Source organism: Giraffa tippelskirchi, chromosome 7 (genome assembly GCF_054371585.1).
Source record: "Giraffa tippelskirchi isolate mGirTip1 chromosome 7, T2T-mGirTip1v1.2.pri, whole genome shotgun sequence".
In the NCBI taxonomy this organism is placed as follows: Eukaryota; Metazoa; Chordata; class Mammalia; order Artiodactyla; family Giraffidae; genus Giraffa; species Giraffa tippelskirchi.
In genome coordinates, this window is record NC_137281.1 from 144,299,951 (window position 1) to 144,327,165 (window position 27,215).

The 27,215-nt window shown below is 44.5% G+C and overlaps 1 protein-coding gene across 10 annotated transcripts in view; it reads right to left on the reverse strand.

Moving 5' to 3' along the window:
- The window catches only part of DPF3 (double PHD fingers 3), a 279,584-nt gene that overhangs the window by 127,711 nt on the left and 124,658 nt on the right, over nt 1-27,215 (reverse strand). For all 10 annotated transcript variants that reach the window (XR_014059241.1, XR_014059242.1, XR_014059243.1 and 7 more), the window contains one exon: nt 11,775-11,882. Coding sequence is in view for 4 of the 10 variants with exons in the window: in XM_081508946.1 (XP_081365072.1) it covers nt 11,775-11,882 (108 nt within the window). In the remaining 6 variants the exon portion in view is untranslated. The remainder of the gene's footprint in view (nt 1-11,774; nt 11,883-27,215) is intronic.

Consider the following 27,215-nt stretch of genomic DNA (forward strand, 5'->3'; position numbering starts at 1 on the left):
GCTGGGGTGAAATCTCAGGTCTCATACCCTGCACCGCACCCTTGGCCTTGCTCTCCTCATCTGCAGAACAAAGTCCACTTCCCAGTGTTGTTATGGGGCCAGATGAGATCATGGACATAGGAGTGTCTGCACAGGAAGATGCTCGATTCATGGAAGCCCCTCTTTTTCACCTCCTAAAGTCTCCCTCTCCTTGCACTTCTAAGCAAAACTCCTCCCCTTCTAACACACTCAGACCATCAGACATGGTGAGACACAGCTCCCCCCACCTGGACATGGGCCCAGGGGGAATGGAAGCGAAGAAGCCAAGTATAGAGCAGAGGACAGAGGAGGCTGAGGGTGGGACTCGGCTCGGAGCTGATATGTTGCTCCGATTTGGGGGGTGGGGGTGTGAAAGGGAGATGCGTCCGGAAGATTTGGAGATCACAGCAGAACCACATGGACGAGCCTGCGCTCTACTCATTCATTTGACAAGTAATTATTGAGCACTTACTGTGTACCAGGCTCTGTTCTAGGTACTGAGGACACAGCTATGAACAAGAGACAGAAATTCTTGCCCTCGTAGAAGTTATATTCTAGTGGCATAGAAACAAGACAGAAAATAAACAAGCAAGACCCATAGAATGGCAGATGGTAATCATCGTTTTGGAGATAAACAAAGAGGGGGTGGGGGGACAGCGATAGGGGAATCTGGAACATCAGGAGTGATGGGAGGATGGGTCCACGTTTAGATGTGGTCTGGAAAGCACTAACCTGAAGGAGCAGGGAGGGGGCCACACTGCTCATCAGGAAAGGATGTTCTACGCAAAGGAGTCAGCACAAAAAGGCTCTGAAGCTGGGGTCTGTCTGCCCAGGGCACAGTGAGCCAGGGGGAGAGCAGGAGCCCAGTTCAGAGAGTCCTGGGGCCTTGAAGGGCTGTGTAGGCCTCTGCAAGAATGCTTACTCCCTTGGACTGCAAGGAGATCAAACCAGTCAATCCTAAAGGAAATCAACCCTGAATATTCATTGAAAGGACTGACGCTGAAGCGCCAGTACTTTGGCCACCTGATGTGAAGAGCCAACTCACTGGAAGTGACTCTGATGCTGGGAAAGATTGAGGGCAGGAAGAGAAGGAGATGACAGAGGATGAGATGGTTGGATGGCATCACTGACTCAATGGACATGAGTTTGAGCAAACTCCAGAAGAGAGTGAAAGACAGGGAAGCCTGGCATGCTGCAGTCCATGGCATCACAAAGAGTCAGACATGACTGAGCAACTGAACAACAGCTTCTGAAGACACTGGCAGTTTCGAGCAAAGGGTGACAATATGATGTCTATATTTCAATAAGATCATTCTGAAATTAACTGAAGGAAGGTAGAAGTGAGGGGACCACCAATGAGCCAGTGCTTAGGAAACGGCCCGGTCCACATGGTGCCTACGTCCTGGTGGCTAGATACATCTAGAGGGCAGTCCCCTGGCCCCTGAGCAGGGAACATCCCCACACAGTGAATCAGGATAGAGGCCAGGTGTGGAGAATGGGTGCCCAGTGCTAAGGGGCAAAGGAATGAAGCCACACCAGGGTGAATCCACAAAGGAATGGTTCTCAGAGAAGGCAGATCGGCCTAGGCCAAGGGCAGGAGAAAAGACCCAGCCAGGCAGGCCCAGCCTAGCACCATGGGATGACAGGTGTTTGTAAAACAGAGAGGAAGCCTTCCAAGTTTATCTCTGTGCTTCCCGCAGCGGATGCCAGAGGACCAAGTCCTGGGACACAGGGGTGAGCTTGGGCAAGCTATGGTTCTGGGAAAGGCATATCCCATAGCCAGATGCCAGGTCTTCTTAGGACAGAAGGTGCTAGCCTTGGGCTTTTAAAGACTGTAAGGCAGAACGTGTTCCCATTCTGGTCACACGGCACACACTCTGCCAGCTGGGCAGTGAGCTGCCTGCAGTGAGCACACGCTGGGTACAGAAACAGCATCAGCTGAGGCCCCCTCGGCCCACCCAGCAGCGCTATGTGGGGGTGGCATCAGCGGTGTCTCTTCACATCTGCCAAGCCCTCCAGCCCCACCTTCCAGCAGGACTCTCGGAAAAATCCCAGCAAACAAGCAGAGCAGCTGCCACAATACACATTTCACAGATAGAGAATCAAGGCCAAAGTGGTTAGGTGACAGCTCAAAATCACACAGCCGGGGTGGAGGGGTCGGGACTTGAACCCAGGTCTTGTGATACCTGTTGGAGGCCTTTTCTCCTGCAGAGCACAGCTGTTCAACATACTGAAGGCCCTGTGAGCTCAAACCAAAAACAGGCAAGATGGTAAAGCCGGGACAGGCCCCCCCACCCCACCTAGGCCAGGCTGGGCAGTGGACAGGAAGGCCAGGTCAGCTCCAAAGGCTCCCCTTTGCCCGCTCGAGCTCCCTCCTCTGTGCAAGGGGCATGATGAGAGCTAAGCCACATTCTTCAAGCTCAAGATCAGAGACCAGGAGGCCCTTTTCTTTCCTTCATCCTTTTAATAAATCTTTGCTATCCACCTACGATGTGCCAAGTCGGGTGCTGGGTGTTGGGGATACAGATGAAGTATCGAATGGGCCTCTGAACTCAAACTGTGAACCTTCCAGGAGAGGGAGATACAAGTGCACAGGAGCTGGTGTAACAGGGAGACAGTCTCACAAGCCAGGTTCTAAACGTGACTCTGCCAGGTCCAGCTGCAAAATCCAGTCGTGCAATCCCTGCAGCCACTATGCACACAGCCCGGATGACTCCCAGCGGCCGCCCAATTCCTGGGCCAGCCCCGGCTCCCAGAGCCCTGCAGGACAGTGACAGAGGCCCAGGCCCCTTCCCCCAGACCCGGCGCCTGTCCCCAGGCTGCCAGGAGGGCATGAAGCAGGGGCTGGAGGGGCCTGCCCACCTCTCTCCAGCTCACGAGGCCAACAAGAGCTGAAGAAGCTGCTATTGCCGGCCTCCAGAATGGATGGCTGCAGCTCTTGACACTGCAGGAAAGAGATAAATGACTGGTCATTTCCCCCGATGCACTTGAAGGCATCCATTCTCCCGGCCGTACCACGCTCAGGCAACCCCCCGTGCAGGGACAGATAAGCACTGACAGATGAGGTGGGGAGCCCAGCGTCCTTCCCCCCTCAGAAGGACACAGCCAGACTCCTCTGCAGACCGGGAGAAGGTCACGTTGTCAGTTGGCTCACACCTGGCTGGGGGCTCTACGGGTCCCTTCCCCTGCGTCCCCACATCTCGCCCACCGCCCCCCACCCACTGGCTCATCCCTGTGAGGAGGAGAGGGGGAGGCGGGGGTGGGGTGGGGGGCAGAGGGAGCCAGCTGACAGGCTCATCAATCTCAGGCTACATGCTTGGCACATCAGCGTTCCGTAAGTTGTTCCCAGGCTGGGAGGGTGCTGGAGAAGTTGGAGGGACCGTCTTGAGGAGAAGAGAAATTGAGCCGAACATCAGAGAGCAAATGGTGGAAGAAGCCCGGAGACTATTAAAATGTGGGCCATGTACAAAAGCAGTAGGGAACTAATTAAGATGCAGGATTTTCAAAAGCTGGGGAAGTTGGCCGCGGCCCGCTCCCATCTGTAGAGTTCTGGCAGTTCGGTGCGGCAGGGACAGCACCCTAGGCGGGCGAAGCAGGCCGTTCCATCGCTGCCCCCGCAGGCAGGACTCGGGCCTGGACTGCCCCCTTAGGAGGCACCCCTCTGAGGGTCCCTGGGACTTGCTTGGTGGCCAGCTATGGCACACTCTGCTTTGGGCTGTACCTTCAACTACCATCCCCCAAGGGTTTCTGCCCAACCATTCATGTTCCCTCAATAACATGTGGGGGAGGTGGTGATTATCCTGGTCAATCACGCCCAGTCATTGAACAGCAGCTAAAAAAAAAACCCCAAGAGAAAGAACCAGAACCTTATTCCTGGCTGTCTTCCTTCCCATCACCCTTGGAATCTGAAAGAGATATGCTGGTCCCCAAGGGCATTAGAGCAGAAGGAGGCTGGCAAGGCCTCAGGTACATTCCAGGAGCCCTACTGAGACCCCAGGATGGATGTGCGTGTTGGGTCCTGGAGCAACACGGCGCCAGTTCCAACAGGTTCCCCCACAGTGTCCCTTCCTTGGCTTCACCACAGACGCCCCCTGGGAAATTCATTCCCTAATTCCGTGCCACAGTGTCCCAACCTCTAAAACAACGTCTGTCCTAGACCACAGGGACCTAAAGGTCTGGAACAAGAAGATGCTCAACTGATCTAAGCAAACTATCTGAGCATTTAACCCAGAAGGACACAAGTTTGCTCCCAGCCCTTTTTCCTTATTCAAAAATAAAGTGAAGTTAAAGGCTCTTTCTTAATCAGCTGGTTTTTGCCCAACATCTGCCCCACTCTTCAGGGCCTTCTGATGGATATTTACTATCCACCTTTCTCTCTTGCTAGCTCGGCTTCCCCTTCACAAGGACAGAGCTCCATTCTTGGGGGCAATGGTCCAGGGAAGGCCCCTCCCCGGCACTAGGCCCCTGCCCATCTTCACATTGCCTGAACTGTGATGGCTGCGCCATGGAACACCTTGCATTTGCCCCTGCAGCCAAATGCAAGATGCAGAGAACAGTGAACTCCATTGTCAGTCAGTGGAGAGAAATAATGCTGTGTGTGTTGTCCTTCAGACGCCCACGCAAGTAGGAGGTTGCAAGATGTTTATTCAAGACTGACTGGAGGGATGATGCTAGGCGTGAGAAACACATAGGTCCAGGGATGCTGAGAATGCTTTCAAATTCCAAAGAGTTCGCCCCAGTTCGCAGCCTCATCCCACCCCCACACAGACACATTTTTATTTTCAGCAAGTAGTAAAGAAACATGGGCAGGATGGCATATTCACAGTGAGGAAGATGGGATGAGGACAGCAGGCCTGGGGAATACTCCATCAGTGTATAATTTAGCCCAAGAACAAATGACTTCACAGCAGCCACCATCGGCTCCCCACTCCCCACCCTGCAATGTCACAGATGAGCTTAGGGCTGTGTAGGGCTGAATCAGAGTGGATGGTTCTGCAGCCCTGGCTGAGATCTGCTCCGAAGTCCCTCAAATTTCCTGAGTGGATCCCCTGCCCCTTACCCTGACCTGATTTCCTGACAAAACTCTCAGCTCTGAAGACCTGGGGTCAAGGACAACTCTAAGCCATGTTCCACCCTGGCATTTTTTTTGCTGAACGCTGCCCACCACTGGCTAGACTCAAGCAGGATCACAAAGGAAGATAGGAGGGACAAACTGGGTGCTGGCATGACAAATTGCTTGTGGCAGCTCCTTAACATGCATGGAAAGGTATGAGATGGAAGGAAACTCATGCTTTGAGACAATTCTGCTCCAGGCCAATGCCCCATCTCTCACAAATCAGGGGAACTCTTTGTCTCTCTCTCCCCAGAGGACTCGATGGGCTGATGGTGGAGCCCAAGGGAGGCTCCAAGAATCGTAGACATAACTGCATCCCTAGAGCCTGTCAGGCAGAGCTCAGGAGAACCCACACCAGGAGGGTGGGAGGGAAGACAGAGGAAAGGATGGGCAGCCATGGGGACTGGGTGGTGGAGGGGTGCCAAGGGTGGTTGGGTCGCTCATTTGTTTTTTTCCAACATAAACTCAGTCTTCCAGGTTCCATAAATTTAAAGAGATTCAGCTCAGGACGGACAAACTGATTATCAATTTTCAGCAAGGTTTGCCCAAAGAGGACTATACATAATGTTGGGCAGTTTGCTTTTTTCTTTCCACCAAACAATATAGCTTGGATATCTTTCCTTTTTTTTTTTTTTTTTCCTACTCATTCCTTTAAAAGACAAAATACTATTCTATTTTACGGACGTATTCTATGTTTAACTAGTCCCCTGCCAAAAGACCTACCGGTTGTTCCTATTCTCTATTTGCTGCTGTTGTTACAAACAATGCCACAATGGACAACCTTACCCGTTGGGAGTCCATATTTATTTATAGAATAAAATTCTCTAGCCACAGAATTTGTAGGTCAAAGGGCAGGTGATTTTTAAATACTGACAGGCACTGTGCATGAACCTTCAAACAGGTTAGACCCAGCTCTACTTCCCTGTGTAAAGACAGCAGATCCCTAGCTTCTCATCTCTGTTCCCTTCAACTGCCCCCCATTCCCAGGAAGGCCTGCCTCCATCCACCCAGTTGACTGCCTCCACCTACTAGAAGTTTGCAGCAAATTCCCCAGGAACTCTGTTCAGTGGTTCTACCCTGAGTCACACTCGAAAGTATGGACCAAAAAAAAAAAAAAAAACCCAGCTCTCTTTGAGACCAAATCAAATGGAATAAAAATAAGAAACAGTCATTTTGAAATATTGTCCAAGTCGATTCTGTGCTTTGGGAGGACATTCCCCCCATAAAAGGGAAGAGGTGCTCTCAGCTGAGAATTGTGTAATTTATAAATGATGATGGCAGAGCCTCTCAGAGGTGGCATGTGTTACCTACACAGGGACACCTGCCAAGGGGACAGAAGGGAGCTGAGATCCAGAACGTACCTCGTAACCCACCAGAAGGGGCATCATTTATAAATGTCTGCCCAGCCAGTGGATCTTTTTCTACTTTTGCACAAAGGTGCCATTCGGGCGAGCTGAGGCTCTGGGTGAAGGACCTTTTCTGAAATGTTGGCTTGTGTGAAAAATTCAAAGGCAAACGTGTGAAGCCTCCAGGAAGAGAGTGGTACATTTTTTTTGGTCATGCTGCTTCATGTTCTCTGGATGGGCCCTGATGCTTTGAGGTTCAAGCCTGAGGCTCCTTATCACTGACTCTCAGATGCTTTCCTGGCATCTTTGCTCACAACCTACAGCTGCAGGCTGGTGAGGTGGTACACATCCTGAGAGCCAGGCCTGGCCCGATGGTACACACTCAGAACAGGATACAAAAATGACTGACATTTGGCCCAAGGTATTGGGGGTTTTGTTTTTGTTTTTAGTACGTGTAAGAGTAGGTCTGATTACCCAGAGAGGGAACAAATTCACCTGAGATGGATCTCTTGTCATTTGCAAAGTTGTCGATTCCAGCCCTGGATTGTTTATAGTTTTTCAACACCTAGGTGCAGGTGTGGAATAGCCATTCTGCCTTGGGCAGGCCTGACTTGCCTGGGGTCTTCTGCCACCTGGGGATATGACTACACCTCGGAGGGCCCACCCTCAAGCAGACTGGTACTCATCCTTGCAGAGAGGGTCCTCCCACGGGACCCTGACTGTCTCTGAGGCTGAGCCTTCACTGGAGGAGCAGCCACTTTAGTGTCTGCTCCAAGCGTGAGGACTGAGCCCAAGGAAACCTCTCTAAGATCACAGATCCAGACATGGTGCTGCTGGGCACATGACTACAGGACACCGCCAGCCCCAGGGGCATTCCCCTTGGGGGAAGGAAGGGCCCCATCCTTCCCCCGGACCCAAGGATGGGGCAAGTCCAAAGTCAGTCGTGACCCCAGCTGCTCTACGTTCAGCTTCCTGGAGACCCACATGCCCGAGTACATGTCTGTAGCCAGAAGGACCAGACACTTAACGTAGCTCCTTGCCTCAGTCCCATCAACAATGAGGCTCTAAGTCCTCAGATACATTAGCAGCACAGTAGATGCTCCTTGGCTTTGCCAGCAATCTGACTTCTCTCAACTATAAAATGGGCTTATGACACTTTTACCTCTCCTTTCCCTCTCTAGCTCCCAGGGCTATGGTTAAAGACCAAAGTGACAAGTGATAAATGAAAATGCTTTGTGGGGGTGGGGGTGGGGGCAATGCTAGTCACCCAGTTGTGTCCGACTCTTTGCAATCCCATGAACTGTAGCCCACCAGGCTTCTCTGTCCATGGAATCCTCCAGGCAAGAATACTCGAGTGGGTTGCCATTTCCTTCTCCAGGGGATCTTCCCGACCCAGGGATCAAACCCAGGTCTCCTGTATTGGCAGGCAGATTCTTTACCATCTGAGCCACCAGTGTGTAGTTCAGATACTGGCTATAATGATTCAGCCAGAATGCTCCATCCACATGTGGCTCTGATGGGTGGGGTGAACATAAACCCAGTCAGCTAATCAGTCCTTCCAGGGATTTCTCCAACACAGATATTAAAGGAGACTGCCTTTCTGCCAGCTGTGGTGAGTGCTGAGTCCGGGTTGCTGGTGGCCACCTTGCGATCCCCATGAGGAGAAGACAGTGTTAGAGGTGGAAAGAGACACACAGAGCCCTCACTACAACATCTGAGCCCCTGGATGCAGCTGTGCCTGAAGCCCAAATCCACTCTGGGATTCACTGTTATATCAACCAACTTCCCTTTGAATTGCTTAAGCAAATTCAACTTGAATGTCTGGTATTTATGACTGAAGGAATTTCAACTATCTCTTGGATGCATTTTAATAATTGATATATTGGCTTTCTAATCATAAAATAGAAGTTTTTATGGGAAAAATTTTGATAAACTTAAGTTAGCACACCTATCAGCAACATGAGGAAGCAGAAGAAGCACTGAACAGAGAAATCAAGCAACCTGGATTCTCTGCCAGTTCCCATGGGAATTGCTGTGTAAATTTGAGCAAATCTCCCAACTTGTCTGAAAATGAAAGTCACTCAGTTGTGTCCAGCTCTTTGCAGCCGCATGGACTATACAGTCCATGGAACTCTCCAGGCCAGAATACTGGAGTGAGTAGCCTTTCCCTTCTCCAGGGGATCTTCCCAACCCAGGGGTCAAACCCAGGTCTTCTGTATTGCAGGCGGATTCTTTACCAGCTGAGCCACAAGGGAAGCCCAAGAATACTGGAGTGTCTGGACCTCAAGAAAATAAAGAACTGCAGTTAATGATGTCTGAGATGTTTACAGTGCTAAACATTTTTGATTCTATAAAAGATAATCCAATTAGTCTGATATAAAGTATTCTTAATAAAGGTTTTTAAAATAAATGTTAAGAATAAAGACAACAATTTAAAATTGAGGTCAATTTATAATAAAATCCTTTAACAAGCTGCTGCTGCTGCTGCTAAGTCGCTTCAGTCGTGTCCGACTCTGTGCGACCCCATAGACTGCAGCCCACCAGGATCCCCTGTCCCTGAGATTCTCCAGGCAAGAACACTGGAGTAGGTTGCCATTTCCTTCTCCAATGCATGATATGTCCTTATACAGTCCATGGGGTCGCAAAGAGTCAGACAACTGAGTGACTAATACTTTCACTTTCACTATATACATGTAAAATATTCATTGCATCATTGCTTAAATTGGAAAAAAAATCCCTGGTGGTTCAGATGGTAAAGAATCCGCCTGCAGTGTAGGAGACCTGGGTTTGATCCCTGGGTTGGGAAGAGTCCCTGGACGAAAGCATGGCAACCCACTCCAGTATTCTTGCCTGGAGAATCCTCATGGACAGAGGAGCCTGGCAAGCTACAGCCCATGGGGTCACAAAGAGTTGGACAAAACTGAACGACTCAGCACCTGAGAAACAAAAATTGGGAACAGCTTGGTTAAATAAGTTGTAGTATATTCATCTAATGGAATTTTATGTAATTGTGGAAAAGAAATGAAGAAATTCTTTACATATTGACATGGCCAGTGCCTGAGGCACATTTTTAAGGGAAAGGGCAAAATGCTAGGTGGTTGTGTTGCATGAAAAGAGGAAGGGAAAGTCATACAGATGTAATTCCTGTGTGCGCATAACCTGTCTCTTGAAGAATCCCTGAAGACTGGTACGATTGATGCCTCTTTGGAGCCTGGGTCTTATTTTTCACTATAAAATATATCCTTTTATATCTTTGGAATGTGACTGCATTACCTACTCAATTTTTTTAAATTTTTAATTGAAAGGGTAAGAAATGGCAAATACTATTACATATTGCTTGTTTGATCCTCACGAGGAAGCTGCAAGGCTGGCTAGGAATCCCAAGTACTACTGTGCTATTTACAGATCCAGAAATACACCCAGAGGGTTCACGTACTACAACACAGAGATACATCCAACCAGCGACAGACACTCGAATAGTCCCCTCTCTCAAGTCCACACAGCCAACGGGCGTGGGCTCACCCTCTCACTATAGCACCTACTGCAAAGCTCTGATTAGGGTGGAATTAAAATGGGTCAAGGTAAAGCTCAAGTCAGGGATTATCTCATCAGTCATCAGACCACTTCCAGATCTGGAACAAGAGAGGAGGGAGCCAGCACCTCCAAAATAAATTGTTCATATTGATAATTGTTTAATAAAGGCATGTCGATGGTGTGGAGTCATCCCATCCTGACTTGTGGTCCAACCACCCGAAAATCTTCAAACCTCAACATGTGTTCTGAGGATGCAGTCCTTGGGATTGGATAAAATGCAAATTCTAACTCAGCAGGTCTGGGGTGAGGACCAAAAGCTCCCAAGTGATGCCTATCCTGATGATCAAGACCACACTTGGAGTGTAATTCTAGAACCATACTAGCTAACATGGGTACCACTAGCCACATGTGGCAGTTGAGCACTGAATGCAGCTAGCTTACAATGAAATGTGTTAAAAGTTTAAGGTACACACTGGAATTAAAAAAACTATACCAAAAAAAGAAAAATATCTCATTCATAATTTTTATACTGATGACATGCTGAAATGATATTATTAAGTTAAACAGAATCTATTGTTAAAAATTACTGTCACCAGTTTTCTTTTTCTTTTTTTTAATGTGGCCACTAGAAAATGTAAAAAGATGCATGTGGCTCACAATCCTGCTCCAGGAGACTTGGTTCTCCTATAACCTGCATTTCAGGGAGTTTGGGACCACCTCAGTCATCACCCTGGAGTGTCTCCAAGAGTCTGTAAATGGGGCAAGGCCATATGAGAATTTGAGTGGAGCACCTACCCCTAACAAATAAAATTTTTGCACAAGTGAAATCTGGGTTAGAGTGAGCATGCTTACCAATGGAACTGTGAGAAAGCATCCAAACAACTGGTTTAGTAGAGATTTTGCAGAAAAAAATGCAGCCTAGGGAGCCAGTGTGGAAAGGCAGGAGTGAGATAACATTGTTGGACAACCACCCTTGCCAGGTCTGTGTTGTTTGGTGACAGTGGAAGGGGGCAAGTGAGCTCTGCCTTTACTCCACTTAACAGTACTGTTGCCACCATTCTTGAGTCACAGCCCAGCTCCGGCATCCCCCAAAGCAGAGGTTCCCTTAATGCTACAGACCCAGGACCATCACTTGGGCTTGCAGCCCACAAGGTCTGAAGACAGCCATCTGCTCAGAAGTGTAATAACAGATCAGTAAAGAAACTAACCAGCTCTTTCTTCAGGGCCACAAAGCAATCAGTGTCACCTAGAAGCAAATCCTGAACTCAAACTCTTTCATCTGTCCAAGATGGGCTCTATTTTTAGTGACTGGCCCTTCTCGTGTAAGATGCTGCATTAGTTCATTCCCAGTAAGGTAGGAGAAGGTACACAGGGCACTATTCTCCTTAGATCACAGTCTGGGACTAGGTTTCTTTACTTGAAACCCTGGGAAGGTATCACCCAGCCCCAAATAGCTGCAACTCCTTCAGCTCTGTCGGAAAGTCGTTCATCCTGGGCCTGTTCCCGCCCTGCACCTGCTTGCTTTCCTCTCCTGGGGTAGCAAGAGAAAGACAAAAGGAAGGGGAAGGCCTGAGCCCCACCCCACAGAGGGCGAGAAGTTTGGGGGTGCTGGGTGGGGGGCAGGTGAATGTGTTTATTCCTGAAAGCGCCATGTGGGCACATGCACTCTCTCGGAAAACTCCACAGAGCAACCTAGTCCTTGGCCAGCCCAGCACTCCCCACCTCTCCTGTCTCAGCCCAGCCAAGCTCCACCGGGCACTCACCAGGTTTTATTTCCAGCAGCCGCAGTTTCGGATCCTCAGGCGGGTGCAATCGTCTCTTCTTACGCCAACAGCGGGCAGGGTATGTGTATAGCTGGCCCGGGGCAAGGCCTGTAGACAGAGATGGTATAAAGGTTAAAGGCTCCAGGCTGGATGGGGCCCTGGAAACCACCCTGTCTGACCTTCTCAATCACAGTGAGAATGAGGCCCAGAGAAGTGAAGAGGCATGTCAAGGTCACACACCTGGTAGATGGTGGAGCCCAGGCAAAATCTAGGCTCCCTGACCCCAGGACCCTGGCTCTGACTGCTCTACATTGCTGTCTCAGTAGGCACATGCCAAAAGTGAGCCATCATTGTTGCCAAAATCAGTTCTGCTCTCTTAGCCTAGGGAGAAGATCAGCGAGACCTCAAACCACAGGAGGGACTTTTCCAGATTTATCCCCATCACAGTATTTTCAAGGCAGTGTATGTCCAGCTGCTGCCCATCAACTGCCCCTCCGCCCAGGCCAAGGAGGTGCCCTTGAAGGTGGAGCAGCAGGAGTCATTCTGTCTACCTGCTGACAGCCTGGATGGGGAAACATCTCAAGGAAACAGAGTCAAGCTGCCAGATCTCCTATCCACCGGCTTCTTCCACCCACTGACAGCTGCTGGCAGCTCACTGAAGCCGAAGGGAGTCCCTGGCAACCTCCTTCAGAATATAAGCCTCTCCTGGGAGCAAGCTCCATGCCTGCACAGCCGGCACATCTGTACATCCCTGCCTGAAGTGAAGTGAAAGTTGCTCAGTCGTGTCCGACTTTTTGAGACCCCCTGGACTATACAGTCCATGGAATTCTCCAGGTCAGAATACTGGAGCCTTTCCCTTCTCCAGGGGATCTTCCCAATCCCCTGGGATCGAACCCAGGTCTCCCGCATTGCAGGAGGATTCTTTACCAGCTGAGCCACAAGGGAAGCCCACATCCCTGCCTGGGCTTTACCAAAAAGAAACATGTCAGAGTCCAGTGCTGGGCTTATGGATCACACGGTCTCCCAACAAGAACCTCCGCTTGGATTTGGCCTTTGACACGAAAGCACCACAACAGCATTGTGTGTCAGGTCAAGCACCCTACGAGAAACCTTCCTGCTCACCAGCCAACACTCTTGGGGCTCATGTAGCTCACAGTGTAGCATCCAGAGGCCTTGGAAGAACATGGACTTCCCACACTAGACCCTGGTCTGTTCCCAGAGAAGAAGGCAACGGGTGGAGGCTGAGGGCAGAGGAAGAGGGCTGAAGACTGGTTAGGTGATCTGCAGATTAGAAAGCCTGCCCGATGCACCCCCAAATAAACCAGCAAGTCAACTGACCTGCCCCCACCATTAGAGAGAAAAGCTTGGTGAGGACAGGGACTTGGTCTTGTTCACATCACAATCCCCAGAACTGGAACTGTGGCTGACACAGAGAAGAATCGAACGAAACATTTGCCGAAGTGAGTGAGGGAAAGAATATGTTTCAGTTCACTTTCATGGAAGTCACAACTCTGTAGATAAACGTGGCACTTGACAACTGTTAGAGACAGGCCACTGCCCCATAAAAGGGGCCCTTCCTAGACCTCGGACCATGGGTACAAAACATCAGGACCTTTTCCCCATCTTCTGTCTTCCATTTTGGGGCTTTTAAAGTTAAGAGAGGGCCTTCCCTGGAGGTCCAGTGGTTAAGATTTCACCTTCCAGTGGCAGGGCTTGTGGGTTCAATCCCTGGTCAGGGAGCTAAGATTTCACACACCTCAAAGTCAAAAAACCAAACCATGAACCAGAAATAATATTGCAACAAATTCAATGAAGATTTTAAAAATGGTCCACATCAAAAAGTCTTTTAAAAATTAAAAATAATAAAAGCTAAGAGAAAAACTCTTCGTTTTTGCATTTTTCAGAGAAAAATCTCTAAAAGCTTCTCTACTATACCTCCACTCATTCATTTTTCATTTGTGTTGTCATCTCTACCCATACACTGGTTTGGGTCCAGAGCAGAGGCAACTACTCCAGCATTAAAGGAAACAAAATTTTGTTTTGTTTGAAAAGTGAATGAATTTATGATTCCTATAAATGGGTACATTGAGTTGGAGTCCCTTCCAGATGTTTTGGCCACTGCTGGGGCCGGTGTTCCCCAGGATCCCAGAGAAGGCCAAGTATAAGGGCTGGCCCGCTGCTCCATATCCCAGAACTGGTCCTGTAATCCCCCCTTATCTTGGATGAGCAATTCTTAATCCAGGCTGAAGCCAAAAATCATCTGGAGAACTAACACCAATGCCCCAAACCATGCCAGAGCTACCCTGTCCACATGGAGGTGTGGGGGTAACTGAACACCTCTTTATTTTAAAGAACTTTATAGACTGTCATAATATCTGACAAAGAAACTCTGGATGTCTAAGCACCATCGAGTTACTACTTGGATGTTCCCTCTGATGTACCAAGACCAGTCTAATCATTTTTCCAGTAGGTTCCCAAGGTTCCTTGTAATTTTCCCAAGCCATTGTCATTAACTGCTTGCTTACTAGACTGTCATCCCCACTGGTTTAATAAGATGCAAGGTGGCAGGAGCCATGTCCATCTCAAGTATCCCCAAAGCTTAGCACAGTGCCTGGCAGACACATCTAGAAACACTTATCAAATATTAATAAACTCATCCAGAATGGTTGAGTTTCAGAAACACAGGAAGTGGATGACCCTTGGCTCCTGCTCTTCCTGACTCCAGGAGACTCCTCCACCTGCCTCCAAACCATCCAAGAGGGACCCGTTGCACTGAACACAGAACTCACCCCACCCACCCCAAGAAGGGAGTCTGTGCTGTAGGCTCCTTCTTGCCCCACAGGCTGCTTCCATAGTATTTCCACTCTGACCAAAAACAGGTCCGTGAGAAGGAACTGGTCCTGACCAGCACACTCAAAAAGGTCTAAGTGACCGGAGGTCGAAACCATTAGCCCTTGTCCAAGTCCTCCACCCTCTCTGAGGCTGCCATCACCACACTGCCTGTTCAGCTGCCTCGGGCCACTCAGCTGCAGGTCCATTCTCCCGGGAGAGTCCATTTTAGGAAGTAGTTTGAATGCCCAGAAGAAGGGACTGTCTTTATTTCCTTCTGTAACTTTCTCTGGTGCATGGAGGAGTCCCACAGTGCAGAGGACGAGCACGAGTCCTCATACCCCGACTCGGGTCACCTTGGGGATCTCATCATACCTCTCTGAGCCTGTCTCCTCGCCTTAAGATAAAGGCGATAATGATAGCTGCCTTACAAGGACGGTAGGGGGATTAGCTTATATTCAAGAAGAAGCTCTTGATAACCATGAAGTCTTGCACAGACATCAGTTCTTAATTATCAGGAGTTAGCTGACTTAGACAAGCCTGGACTCTCTGCCCACGTGGCCCCCATCTGGCATGACACGACTGCTCTTTGCTCCTCTAGCCACAAGGGGGGCAACAGGCTCCCCTTTGATGCCTGCTTCAACTCATATCAACAAGCAAATGCCCCCAAGAACTCTCTCAGGGCTCCCGCCCCTTCCTTGCCCTCCTCCCTGGGCCGACAAGCACCAGGGTGCCTTTATAGAGCCAACACGTTCAGCCCTGGAGTTCCACTTACAAAGGGATGAGCAGAGCCCCATGAGAGTTATGTTGTTTATCTCATTAGAACAGGAGGCACATAACTCAAAGCCCATGTGTCTGTGTGGTAGACGGAGGAGGGGTTGGGGAGGAGGGTGGCGGCACAGCTGCAGCTGGGGAAATTAACCTGAAGGAGGAAGTCTGGGGCTGGGGCAAATGAAATATACAGAGAGGAGGGGAAGGCAGGAGGCAAGAGGGGTGACCAGCCTTCCCAGTAACCAAGACCACAGCAACCCCTCCATTCACACACCCCACAGAGCTAACTGCTCTGCTCTTACTTTGAGCTGCAACTCCAGGTACACTTATATACAAGTGCAGGCATGGCGCACACACACACACACACACACACACACACACACATACACACACACACACATACACACACACACACATATACACACACACCCACTCAGGAACGCATACACTGGCTGCAGGAAGAACTGGCTCCATAGGAAAATTCAGCAGGAAGAGCTGGGTGCCTGCACATGTAAATTGCTTGTCACATGCATGGCCCACGTTCAGCAGGTGGATCCTGAGTGTTATGAGCCTCTCTGACAGACACAGCATGAGCCATTAAGAATTCAGAAGATGAAATGGGATGGGAACGGATTTGAAAAGAAGAATCAGAATATCTTCCTCTTCCCCAGACCAGAGCTGAGCAGTGGCAGTTCAAGCCCACCCAGAGAAGGGGTCTGCCCACAGCAGCTCAGAGAGTGGCCCGAGGTTCCCTCCTCATTACTTCACAGGACACACTGCCCCACTGTTGGTCACTGTTGATGTGACAGAGTTTCACCTTGCCCTTATTTGAAATCAAAATCTACCTTCCTGTTGTTTACCTATGCCAGTTTGTCGACCCTTGATCCCAAGAGTGGACAGGCGTCATCTGCATCCCAAATGCCCATCCCACCCACCTGCTTGGGTTCAGAGGAGATCCAGCTGAGAGAATGAAGAACTAGAGGGCAATAAGAGTTGGAGGAAAGAGGCGGTGACTACACCTGCCCGAGAGCCTAGGACTCTTCACCAAGACAGGGCATCAGAACTACAGAAGTAGGTATTGAAAAGGGTTCCAGTCTTGGTTCCAGTCCAATCCTTCCAAACCAGAATAGCAGAGATTCACCAAGGCAGCTGTAGTTTGTAAACCTCCCACATAAGGAACTTGGCACTAGATCAAATCTTATTCGTATTTATTTCCCTAGGGCCCACAGATGATAAGTGCACCGTTACTGTTTGTGGCTGAAGATGACAATGTGGACCAAGTCTGCAGAGCTAGAAGGATGAGTAATAAGCCCCAGATAGGGCTTGAGGGGCAGGGAAGATGTATTTCCCAAGCACTTACAGCCGTGTCAGTTCTTGGTGCTCTGTCTTCCTCTCTTCTCTTGGCTTATTTAAGAGCTGCCCTGATCTCATGGACCATCTCTTCAGTAAAGCATTCCTGAACCATCCCAGGCCACAGTGCCTCTTCTCTTCCCTGAAAATCTGGAGTCCTGGGTACCTGGCACCTCATGCCAGCACCCAGCATGGCTCTCTATCTGGCTAGCCAACCATCCCCTTCCAGCCTCCCCTCCTATTCTTCTTGGGAGCTTCTCTCTAACATTCAAGTTCAGTGTCCCATGTGACAGGACTGCCCTGGCAAGGTAGACCTCAAATCCAGAATGTTGCCTGCTTCTTCTGGCCCAGAGGTCTCCCCAAGTCCCTCACTGGTCCCATTACACTCAAAAACTGACACAGTGGAACTTCCCTTGTGCTCCAGTGGTTACAGCTTTGCCTTCCAGTGCAGGGGGTACAGGGTCACTCCCTGGTTAGGGAGCTAAAATCCCACACGCCTTGTGGCCAAAAAGCCAAAACATAAAATAGAAGCAATATTGTAACAAAATCAATGAAGCCTTTAAAAATGGTCCAGGTCAAAAAAAAAAAAAACAAACAAACCTGACACAGGACAATAGCTAACACTCACTGAGCTCTCAGTCTGTTCCAGGCTAGCACCTCACAGTCACTGCTATCTCATTGCGACAACAAACCTATGAGACATTTAAAGGATGAGGACAGCGGGGTTAACAGTGGTTAACTGGTACAGGGTCATACAGCTCGTAATGGCAGCCTAGTTCTCAGCCTGCACTCAGAACCTCTCCACTATTCCACAGAACTCTCCATTGAGCCATTGCATTGCTGGTCCATATGCAGCAGGCTTGAAACACATCGCTCCCCTTGCCAAAATACTCAGGAAAAGAACTCTGGCCAACCTACCCACCCTCATCAAGCCACTTCTTGTGGAATTTATTTCTCCTTTCCTACCACATCACCAACTAAAATTGCTCATGGGGAAATGCATCTTGGTAATACAAAAACATTATAGTAGAGTATATAAAATGTATGGAAAACCAGATATTGACTAGGACATTCTTTCTAAATTTGTCAGAAATTTTTACAGTATCAACATTATTATGTGTAGCAGGAGCTTAGACATTATTGGATCTGATTCTTACCTGACACAAGAATTGCCTCTACACTATCCCTGACTTGAGTCTCCACTCTGGCCTCTGTTTTGACAATTCTAGTCCTTACCCTTCCATGAAGCAGTCTCCTATGCTGGTGAAATATTTTATTGTTAGAAAGGTGTCTACCAATCTCATCCACCACTGGTGAGAATGCAAAAGGGCTCAACCCTCTGAGTATCTGGTGGCTCAGACAGTAAAGAATCCACCTGCAGCACAGGAGGCCCACACTCAATCCCTGAGTCAGGAAGATCCCCTGGAGAAAGAAATGGCTACCCACTCAAGTATTCTTGCCTGGAGACTTCCATGGACACAAGATCCTGGCAGGCTACAGCTCATGGAGTCGCAAAGAGTAGGACATGACTGCGCAACTAACACTATGAAAGAGAATTTGGCCTATCTAACAAAACTGCATACATATTGCCCTTTGACCCAGCAATTTCACTTCTAGGAATCTCTATCACAGACTCACATGCAAAAATACAAAAATATGCATCCATCGTGGTATATTCAATACTAGAAAAAAGATGGAAACAAGCCAATGTCCATTACAGGGACCTGGTTGAATAAACAATAGTATATCCTCACAATGGACTATAATGAAGTTATGGAAAGAAGTGGGGGGAGGAGATAGTGGGGGCAGGGGAGTATACACTGCAATGGAATATATCATTAAGTGAAAAATGTAAGGTAGAGAATAGTGTGCATATTATATTATCATTTCTTTAACAAATGGCGATATATACACACATAGATACATGTATTCTGTGTTTTTACATGGGTTTTTTTTAATGGAAAGAGAAACCAAAAACTATTTTTTTAAGTTACTTACAGATAGAACAATAATAATAATAATAGTAACAAGAAGAAAAGAAAGTTGTCTATAGAAAGAGGAAAGGAACAGAGTAAAAGAACAGAGGTAGAAAAGGGCTAAACTCTCTGAATATACCATGCTTTATAGATTTGACTTTAAAACCAGTAAATATTTGATATTATTATAAAGGAAAATTAAAATATAAAAGCAAACTAAGATCATGGCACCTAGTCACATCACTTTGTGGCAAATAGATAGGGGAAATATGGAAACAGTGGTAGATTTTATTTTCTTGGGCTCCAAAATCACTGAAGACAGTAACTACAGTTATGAAATTAAAAGACTCTTGCTTCCTGGAAGAAAAGCTATGACAAACCTAGACAGTGTATTAAAAAGCAGAGACATCATTTGGCTGACAAAGGTTCATATAATCAAAGCTATGATTTTTCTAGTAGTCACATACAGATGTTAGAGTTGGACCATAAGAAGGCTGAGCACCAAAGAACTGATGCTTTTGAACTGTGGTGTTGGAGAAGACTCTTGAGAGTCCCTTGGACTGCAAGGAGATCAAACCAGTCAATCCTAAAGGAAATCAACCCTGAATATTCATTGGAAGGACTGATGCTGAAGCTGAAGCTCCAATCCTTTGGCCACCTGATGCGAAGAGCCTGCTCATTGGAAAAGACCCTGATGCTGGGAAAGATTGAGGGCAGGAGGAGAAGTGGGTGACAGAGGATGAAATGGTTGGATGGCATCACCAACTCAATAGACATGAATTTGAGCAAACTGTGGGAGATAGTGAAGGACAAGGAAGCCTGGTGTGCTGCAGTCCATGGGGTCACAAAGAGCAGGACACAACTTAGTGATTGAACAAGAAAAGCAAACATCTGCTTTGAGCTAAGATGGCATATTAAGGGCCATTCTTACCTTCCCACCTGAAGCTAAGACAGAAAAAAAAAATGAAACAAAAGTTTTCAAGACACTGGACATCAGGCAGTAAAGGACAGTGATCCCTCAGATACTGGAAATGGGCAAGGTGAGCCCTGTGATTGCCCCAGCTTACTTGCTTGAGAGAGTTTCCAGAGTGCAGCACAGGGAGGAGGAACATGGGTAGAATTCAGACGACTTCTTGAGTTGAAGAGAAAGAGCTGAGAGTCTGGGAAGACCCAGGTAACTAGAATTCAAGGAAAAGAATAGTAAACAGGGATTTCCCTGGTGGTCCAGTGGTTAAGAACTTGCCTTCCAATACAGAGATGCGAATTCAATCCCTGGTTGGGGAACTCAGATTGCACATGCCGAAGAGCAACTAAGTCTGTGTGCCACATCAAGAGAAAGCCCATGTGCCACAATGCAGAGTCCATGTGCTGCAACAAAGACCCAGTGCAGCCAAAATTTAAATAAATAAATAACCACTTTAAAAATAAATTTAAAAAAAAGAACAGCAAACACAAGAAAGCTGCTCAGAGAAAGAACTGTGGAGATACACAAAGGGTCTCCTTCAAGTATTCACCTCAGTATTGATTACAGCGTGCTTGTGAGGAAACTACTAAATGCCAAGAGAAGAACCACCTGAAAGAACATAGGTGTGCCTAGTGAGCACTAGGGGCTGGGAATAGTCTGTTCCCACCAGCACACTGGAAAAGCCTCATGATTCATGGAGCACTGGGTAGGGTACAGAGAATGGTCTTGCCTTGCTAAAGGGGAATTAGCCCTAGATTAAAAACTGTTCAAGTTCCACCCAACAAATCTTAAAAGTAAGATGAGAAAAGATCAAACTGTTTCCAAGTAACTTGACAGTGACCCAAAACAAAGTTTCAGAATATCTATAGGAATAAAAAATATATACAGTACTCAGCAAGGTAAAATTCACAATGTTGGGCATCCAATTCAAAATTACAAGACATGTAAAGAAGCTACAAAATGGCCTACAATGAAAGGGGGAAAAAATCAATTAAAACCAACCCAGAATTGACACTGATGTTAGAATTAGCAGAAAGACACTAAAACAGTTATTATTTATATTCCACATGTTTAAAAGCTTAAAACAGTCTGTTTTAAAAGACTCAAATTTAACTTATAAAAATGAAAACTACAATGTGTGAGATTAAAAACATACTAGATGGAATTAAGGTCAGACTAGACATTGGAGAAGAAAAGATTAGAACACTTAAAAACATAGCAATAGAAACTATCTAAAATAAAAATCTATGAGAAAATGAGAATTTTAAAAAAAAGGAGAACAGCATAGTGGGACAACTTCAAACAACCTAATATGTGTCTAATTAGCGTCCTTAAAGAGAAGAGAGGGAAGAAAAAGTATTTGTAGAAACAGGGCTGGATATTTTCACAGTCTGATGAAAACTATAAACCTGAAGCTACAACAGAACTAAGTATAACAAGCATGAAAAAAACTGTAGCAATGTACATCATAGTCAAAATTGCTCAAAAACAGTGATAAAGAGAAAATATTAAAAGCAGCCAGAGAAAAGAGCTATATTACAAATAAAGGAACAAAAATAAGGATGATTTCTCATCAGAAACTCTGCAAGCAAGAAAATAGTAGTTCAATTATTATAATACTGAAAGGGAAAAAAGAAACTTGTCAATTTAGAGACTATACCCAGCAAAAATAACTTTTAAAAAACTAAGGCAAGCTAAAGATATTTTCAGATACACAAAAGTTGAAAGAATTAATCATCAACAGACCTAGACTACAAGAAATGTTAAAAGAAAAGCTTTAGGCAGAAGGAAATTGATACTAGATCTAATTAAGGATCTACACAAAGAAATAAAGAACATTAGAAATGACTTTTAGTATATCAGTAATCATATAAGAAGCTTTTCTCATCATTCAAAATTCTTTAAAAGATGTGGACTAAACAAAATAATGACAATGTAATATGAGGTTTACACCATATATAAAAATAAAATGTATGACAGCAATTGCACAAAGGTCAATAGTCAATACTTTTATGTTAAAGTACACTTGTATTAGTTTCCAAATGCTGCTGCTGTAAAGAATCACCACAGAGAGTCTTAAAACAATATGAATTTATTATTTTACAATTCCAGAGGTCAGAACTCCAAAATTAGTCTTACTGAATGAGCTAACATCATGGTATCGGAGAATCTACTTCCTTGCCTTTTCAGACTAGATGCCACCTACATTCTTTGGATGGTAGCCCCTACCTCTGTTGCATTGTTTCGACCTCTGCTTCTGCTGTCCCATCTCCTGCTCTGACTCTGACCATCCTGCCCCCTCTTTTAAAGACCCTTATGATTACATTGGGCCCATTTGAATAATCTAGGATAAGCTCCCTATATCAAGTTCATTAACTTAATTAATCACATTAACAAAATCCTTTTTGCCATGTAAAATAACATGTTCACAGGTTCCAGGGATTAAGCTATGTGCATCTTTGGGGTAGGATATCATTATTCTGTTTACCACCATACTATTGTAGAGTGCTTACACTATTCACCAAGCAGTATAATATCACTTGAAGGTAAAGTGATAGGTATAGGTATAATTAGTTAAACATGCATACTATAAACTTCAAGCAAACATTAAAATAACAAAAGAAAGAGTTTTAGTTAATAAGCCAAAAAATGAGAGAAAATGGAGTCAAAAAATTTAATTAACCCCTGAAAGAAAATGAGAAAAAAGGAAACAAACAGATGGATAAATAGGAAACAAATAGCAAAATGATTTTTTTTATAGTTAGGATTTAAACCTAACTATAAAAATAATCACTTAATAAATTAAAAAAAATAAAAAACATAAAAAAATAATAATCGCATTAAATTTAAATGGTCTAAATACTCAAATTAACAAAACAAAAATCATCAGATTACATTTAAAAAGCAAGACATAGCCAAATACTACCTATTAAAAAATCTACTTTTAACATAAAGTCTCAAATAGGTTAAAAGTAAAAGAATGAAAAAAATACACCATATTAATGCTAATCAAAGTACAACTGGAATGGCTATATTAATATTAGAGAAAGCAAATTTCAGAATAAAGAATATTAACAGATTTCAAGGGTCATTACAAAATGACAAAGCAATCAGTTTATCAAGAGAACATAATAACCCTAAATGTTTATGTATCTAACAATAGAGCTTCAAAATATATGGAGCAAAAACTAAAAGAATTACCAGAGGAAATAGTAAAACTCACAATTACAGTCAGAAATTTCAATTTACTCTCTTGATAATTTACAGAACAAATATAAAAATTGGTAAGAATATAGAAAATTTGAGCAGTACTATCAATAACTTGATTTAATTGATATTTATAGGACATTCCAACTAATGACAGGAAAATACACATTCTTTTCCAGATTAAAGAGAACATTTATCCAAGACAGGCCATATTCTGGGCCATAAAACAAGTCTCAGTAAATTTAAAAGGATCCAAGTCATACAGAGCATTCTCTGACCATATGGTATTAAAGTAGAAATAAATAAAAGGCATATCTCTGGAAAATCTCCCAACTGTTTGGAAACTAAATATCATACTTCTAAATAATTTATGGACAAAATAAGAAATAAAATGAGAAATTAGAAAACATTTCAGTTGAATAAAATGAAAACAATACCAAAATTTATGAAATGAGGCTAAAGAATGAGCTAAACCCTCATTCTTAGGGAGAAAATATATTACAAAAGAAGAAAGACTGCAAATCATTGACTTCAGTTTCTACTTTGAGAAATAAGCAGAAGAGCAAATTAAATCCAAAGTAAAATAGAAGAAAGGAAAACTAAAGATCAGAACAGAAACTATAAAATATAAAACAGAAAAATTTGAGAAAATCACTTGCACCAAAAGCTATTTCTTTCAAGAAATCAGTAAAATTGATAAACTTCTAATCAGACTGACCAGGTGAAAGAAAAAACTCAAGTTTACCAATGTAAGGAATAACAGAGGATATACCACAACAGATTCTACACATAATAAAAAGATAATACAACAACAGTATGAACAATCTTATGCAACTCATTTTGTATAACTTAGATGAGATGGACATGTCCCTTTAAGTCACAAACTACCAAGGCTCACTGAAGATGAAATAGCCTGAATAGCCCTATATACCTATTAAAGAAATTAAATTTAGGACTTCCCTAGTGGCGCAGTGGGTAAGAATCCACCTGCCAGTGCAGGGGAGACAGGTTCTATCCCTGGTCCGGGAAAATTCCACAGGCTGCCAAGCAACTAAGCCCATGTGCTACAACTACGAAGCCCAAGTGCCACAACTATTAAGGGCCGTGTACTCTGGGGCCTGCAAGCCACAACTACTGAGCCTGCATGCTGTAGCTACTAATATCAATTCTACATAACTAATATCAATTCTACATATAAACTCTTTCAGAAAATTGAAAAGGAGAGAATATTTCCCAACTCATTAAATGAAGCCAACACCATCCAAATACCTAAACCAGACAGAGACACAGCAAGGAGAAGAAAAAAAAGACTATAGACCAATATCTATCATAAAGATAGATGCAAAAGTTCTAATTAAACTTTAGCAAAGTGAATCTGACAATATATAAAAAGGATAACATGTCATGACAAAGTAGTGTTTATCCTAGGAATGCAATGTTAGTTTAACATGCAAAAACCAATCAATATAACTCATCATATTAACAATTAACAAAAGCAAAATCACATGATCATCTCAATAGACTCAGCAAAATCAATTGACAAAACCAATACCAAATACTGATTTAAATAACTGTCAAATTAGAGATTGGAGCATCCTCAATTTGATAAAGAGCGACTATAAAGAACCTACAGCTGGGACTTTCCTGGCAGTCCAGTGGTTAAGACTCCATGCTTTCACTGCAAGGGGCCAGAGTTAGATCCATGGTTGGGGAACTAAGATCCTGAATGCCGTGTGATGCAGCAAAAACAAAACAAACAAAAAAACTACAGCTAGCGTCATTCTTAAAAATGAAAGAATGAATGCTCTCACCCTAGGATCAGGAACAACAAAAGGATGTTCACTCTTACCACGTTTACTTAATATTGTCCTGGACATTCCAGTACAATACTTGTTATTTTACATAAATAGTACTTGTCATTTTACATAGTCAATACAGTACTTGTTACTTTGCATAGATAAGTAAAATAAATAAAACACATCTATATTGAAAAGCTTTGTTCATTCACTAGCATAATCAACTATAGAGAAAATGCTATGCAATCTATAGAAAGCTACTAGAACTAATACATGAGTATAGCAAAATTGTAGGACAAGTGAATACACAAAAATAATTGCATTTCTGTACACTAGCAAAGAAAAATCTGAAAATTTAAATTTTAAAAATCTATTTATAATATTATCAAAAATATTAAGTATATAGAGATAAACCTGACAAAATGTGAAAGACCTGTACACTGAAAACTAAAAGTGATTGATCAGAAAAATTAAAAAAATAATAATAAATGGGGAGATACATTATATCCATGGGTTGGAAGATTCAACATTAAGAAATGTCAGTTTTCCCCAAGTTGATCTATAGATTCCACACAATCTCAATCAAAATTCCCCCATGTTTTTTGTAGAAACTGACAAATTGATTATAAAATTCATATGGAAGTGCAAAGAACCTAGAGTAACCAAAACAACTTCAAAAAAGAAGGAAAAATTTGGAGAGGTCTTGAATCTAATATTTATAAAGATCTATTTTCATTAGTAAGAAAACCAACAAACAACCCAATTTTAAAATGGTCCAAGGATTTGAACATTTTACCAAAGGATGGTAAAATAAGCACATATAAAGATATTCAACATTATTAATTAGGGAAATACAAGTAAAACTACAAGGAGATACCACTGTATAAAAATAAGAATAGCTAAAACTTGAAACAGTTGACCATACCAAGTGTTAGTGAGAATATACAGGAACTGGAACTCTTGTACATTGTCGGGGTGGATATAAAATGATAAAACCACTTTGAAAAACAGCCTGACAGTTTCTTAAAATGTAAAATACAGACCTTCCTTATGACATAGCCATTACACTCCTAGGTACTTTACCAAGGAGAAATGAAAGTATATGTCCATGTGAAGACTTACACACAAATGTTCACAGCAGCTCTATTTATAACAGCCAAAAACTAAAAACAAATCAAAATGTCCATCAACTGATGAATAAACTGTGATGTAGCCATATAATAGAATATTACTCAGCATAAAAAACAAATAAATCATTGATACATGCTACAGCATGGATGATTTCAAAATAATTATGCTGAGTGAAAGAAGTCAGGACCTTATCCACCAGTCACTGAGAAAAGAAGTACATACTGTATGATTAGAGTATAGAAAGCATGGCTGGGGGTTGGGAGAGATGAAAGGTAGAGGGAGGAGGAAGAAAGGGGGGGATGGATCACAAGTGACAGAAGGAAACTTGGGGGAGTCATGGATATGTTCATTATATTGATTGTGCTGATGGTTTCACAGGTATACACATGTCAAAACTTATCAAATTGCACATGTTAAATATGTGCAGATTGCTGTATGTCAGTTATAATTCAATAAAGCTGTTAACTTTTTTTTTTTTTACTAAAAAAAGTCACCCAGGGTCTTCTGCTTCTGGAAAGATAGAGTAGATATACTCTCCCATATTCCTCCCACTAACCCCAACTAAAACTCCTAGACATTGTGTATACAACAAAAATAAGGTACTGAAAGGTAAAGAGACTGACCAGCTAGGAACTTTCATACCCAAGAAACAACAGGGTGGCAAGTTTCTGGGCGTTTCTTTTTGTTTTATATACCCCAGACTGAGTTGTAGAAAAACTGATTATTCAGAAACACCAACAAATGTAGACCCAAAAAAGATCAAAGAAAATCCTGCTCTCTCTAGCTGAAGGACCAGGGAAGCGGCATCCTAATATCCTTGCTGGTTTAGTGTCAGAGGAGGTCAAGTGACACCCCATGGCATTAGTGGAGGCTGCATAGGGACCAGTAATAAGGCGTACTCCCTCTTCCCAACTAGGGTGGCATTGGTGAAGGCTTAGTGGGGGGTCTGAACCCACCTCCACCCAGCAATAATGAGGTACTCCTCCCCCTCTGGGGTGTCAACAGAGACTGAATGGGGAGCCTGGACTTCCTCATCCATCCGACAGCAACAAGGGGCACCACTCTTCCCCTGTCGGCACAGTGTCAGAGAAGGTCTGTGAAAATAGAACACTTAAATAACATCTGGAGCCTCATAACATTATAGCCAAAATGGTCAGGATCCCATCAAAATCACTCCTATGAAGAACCAGGAAAATCTCAGCTTGAGTGAGAAAAGACAACAGACACCAACAACACGTGTTAGAATTTGTCTGACACGAGTTTTAAAGTTACCATCATGAGAATGTTTCAAACAAATAATTGTTAGCACCTGAGACAAATGAAAAACTACAAAGTCCCGCAAAGAAATAGAAGACATAAAGAAGAACCAAATGGAAATTTTAGAACTGAAAAACATGATAATGAAAACAAAACAAAC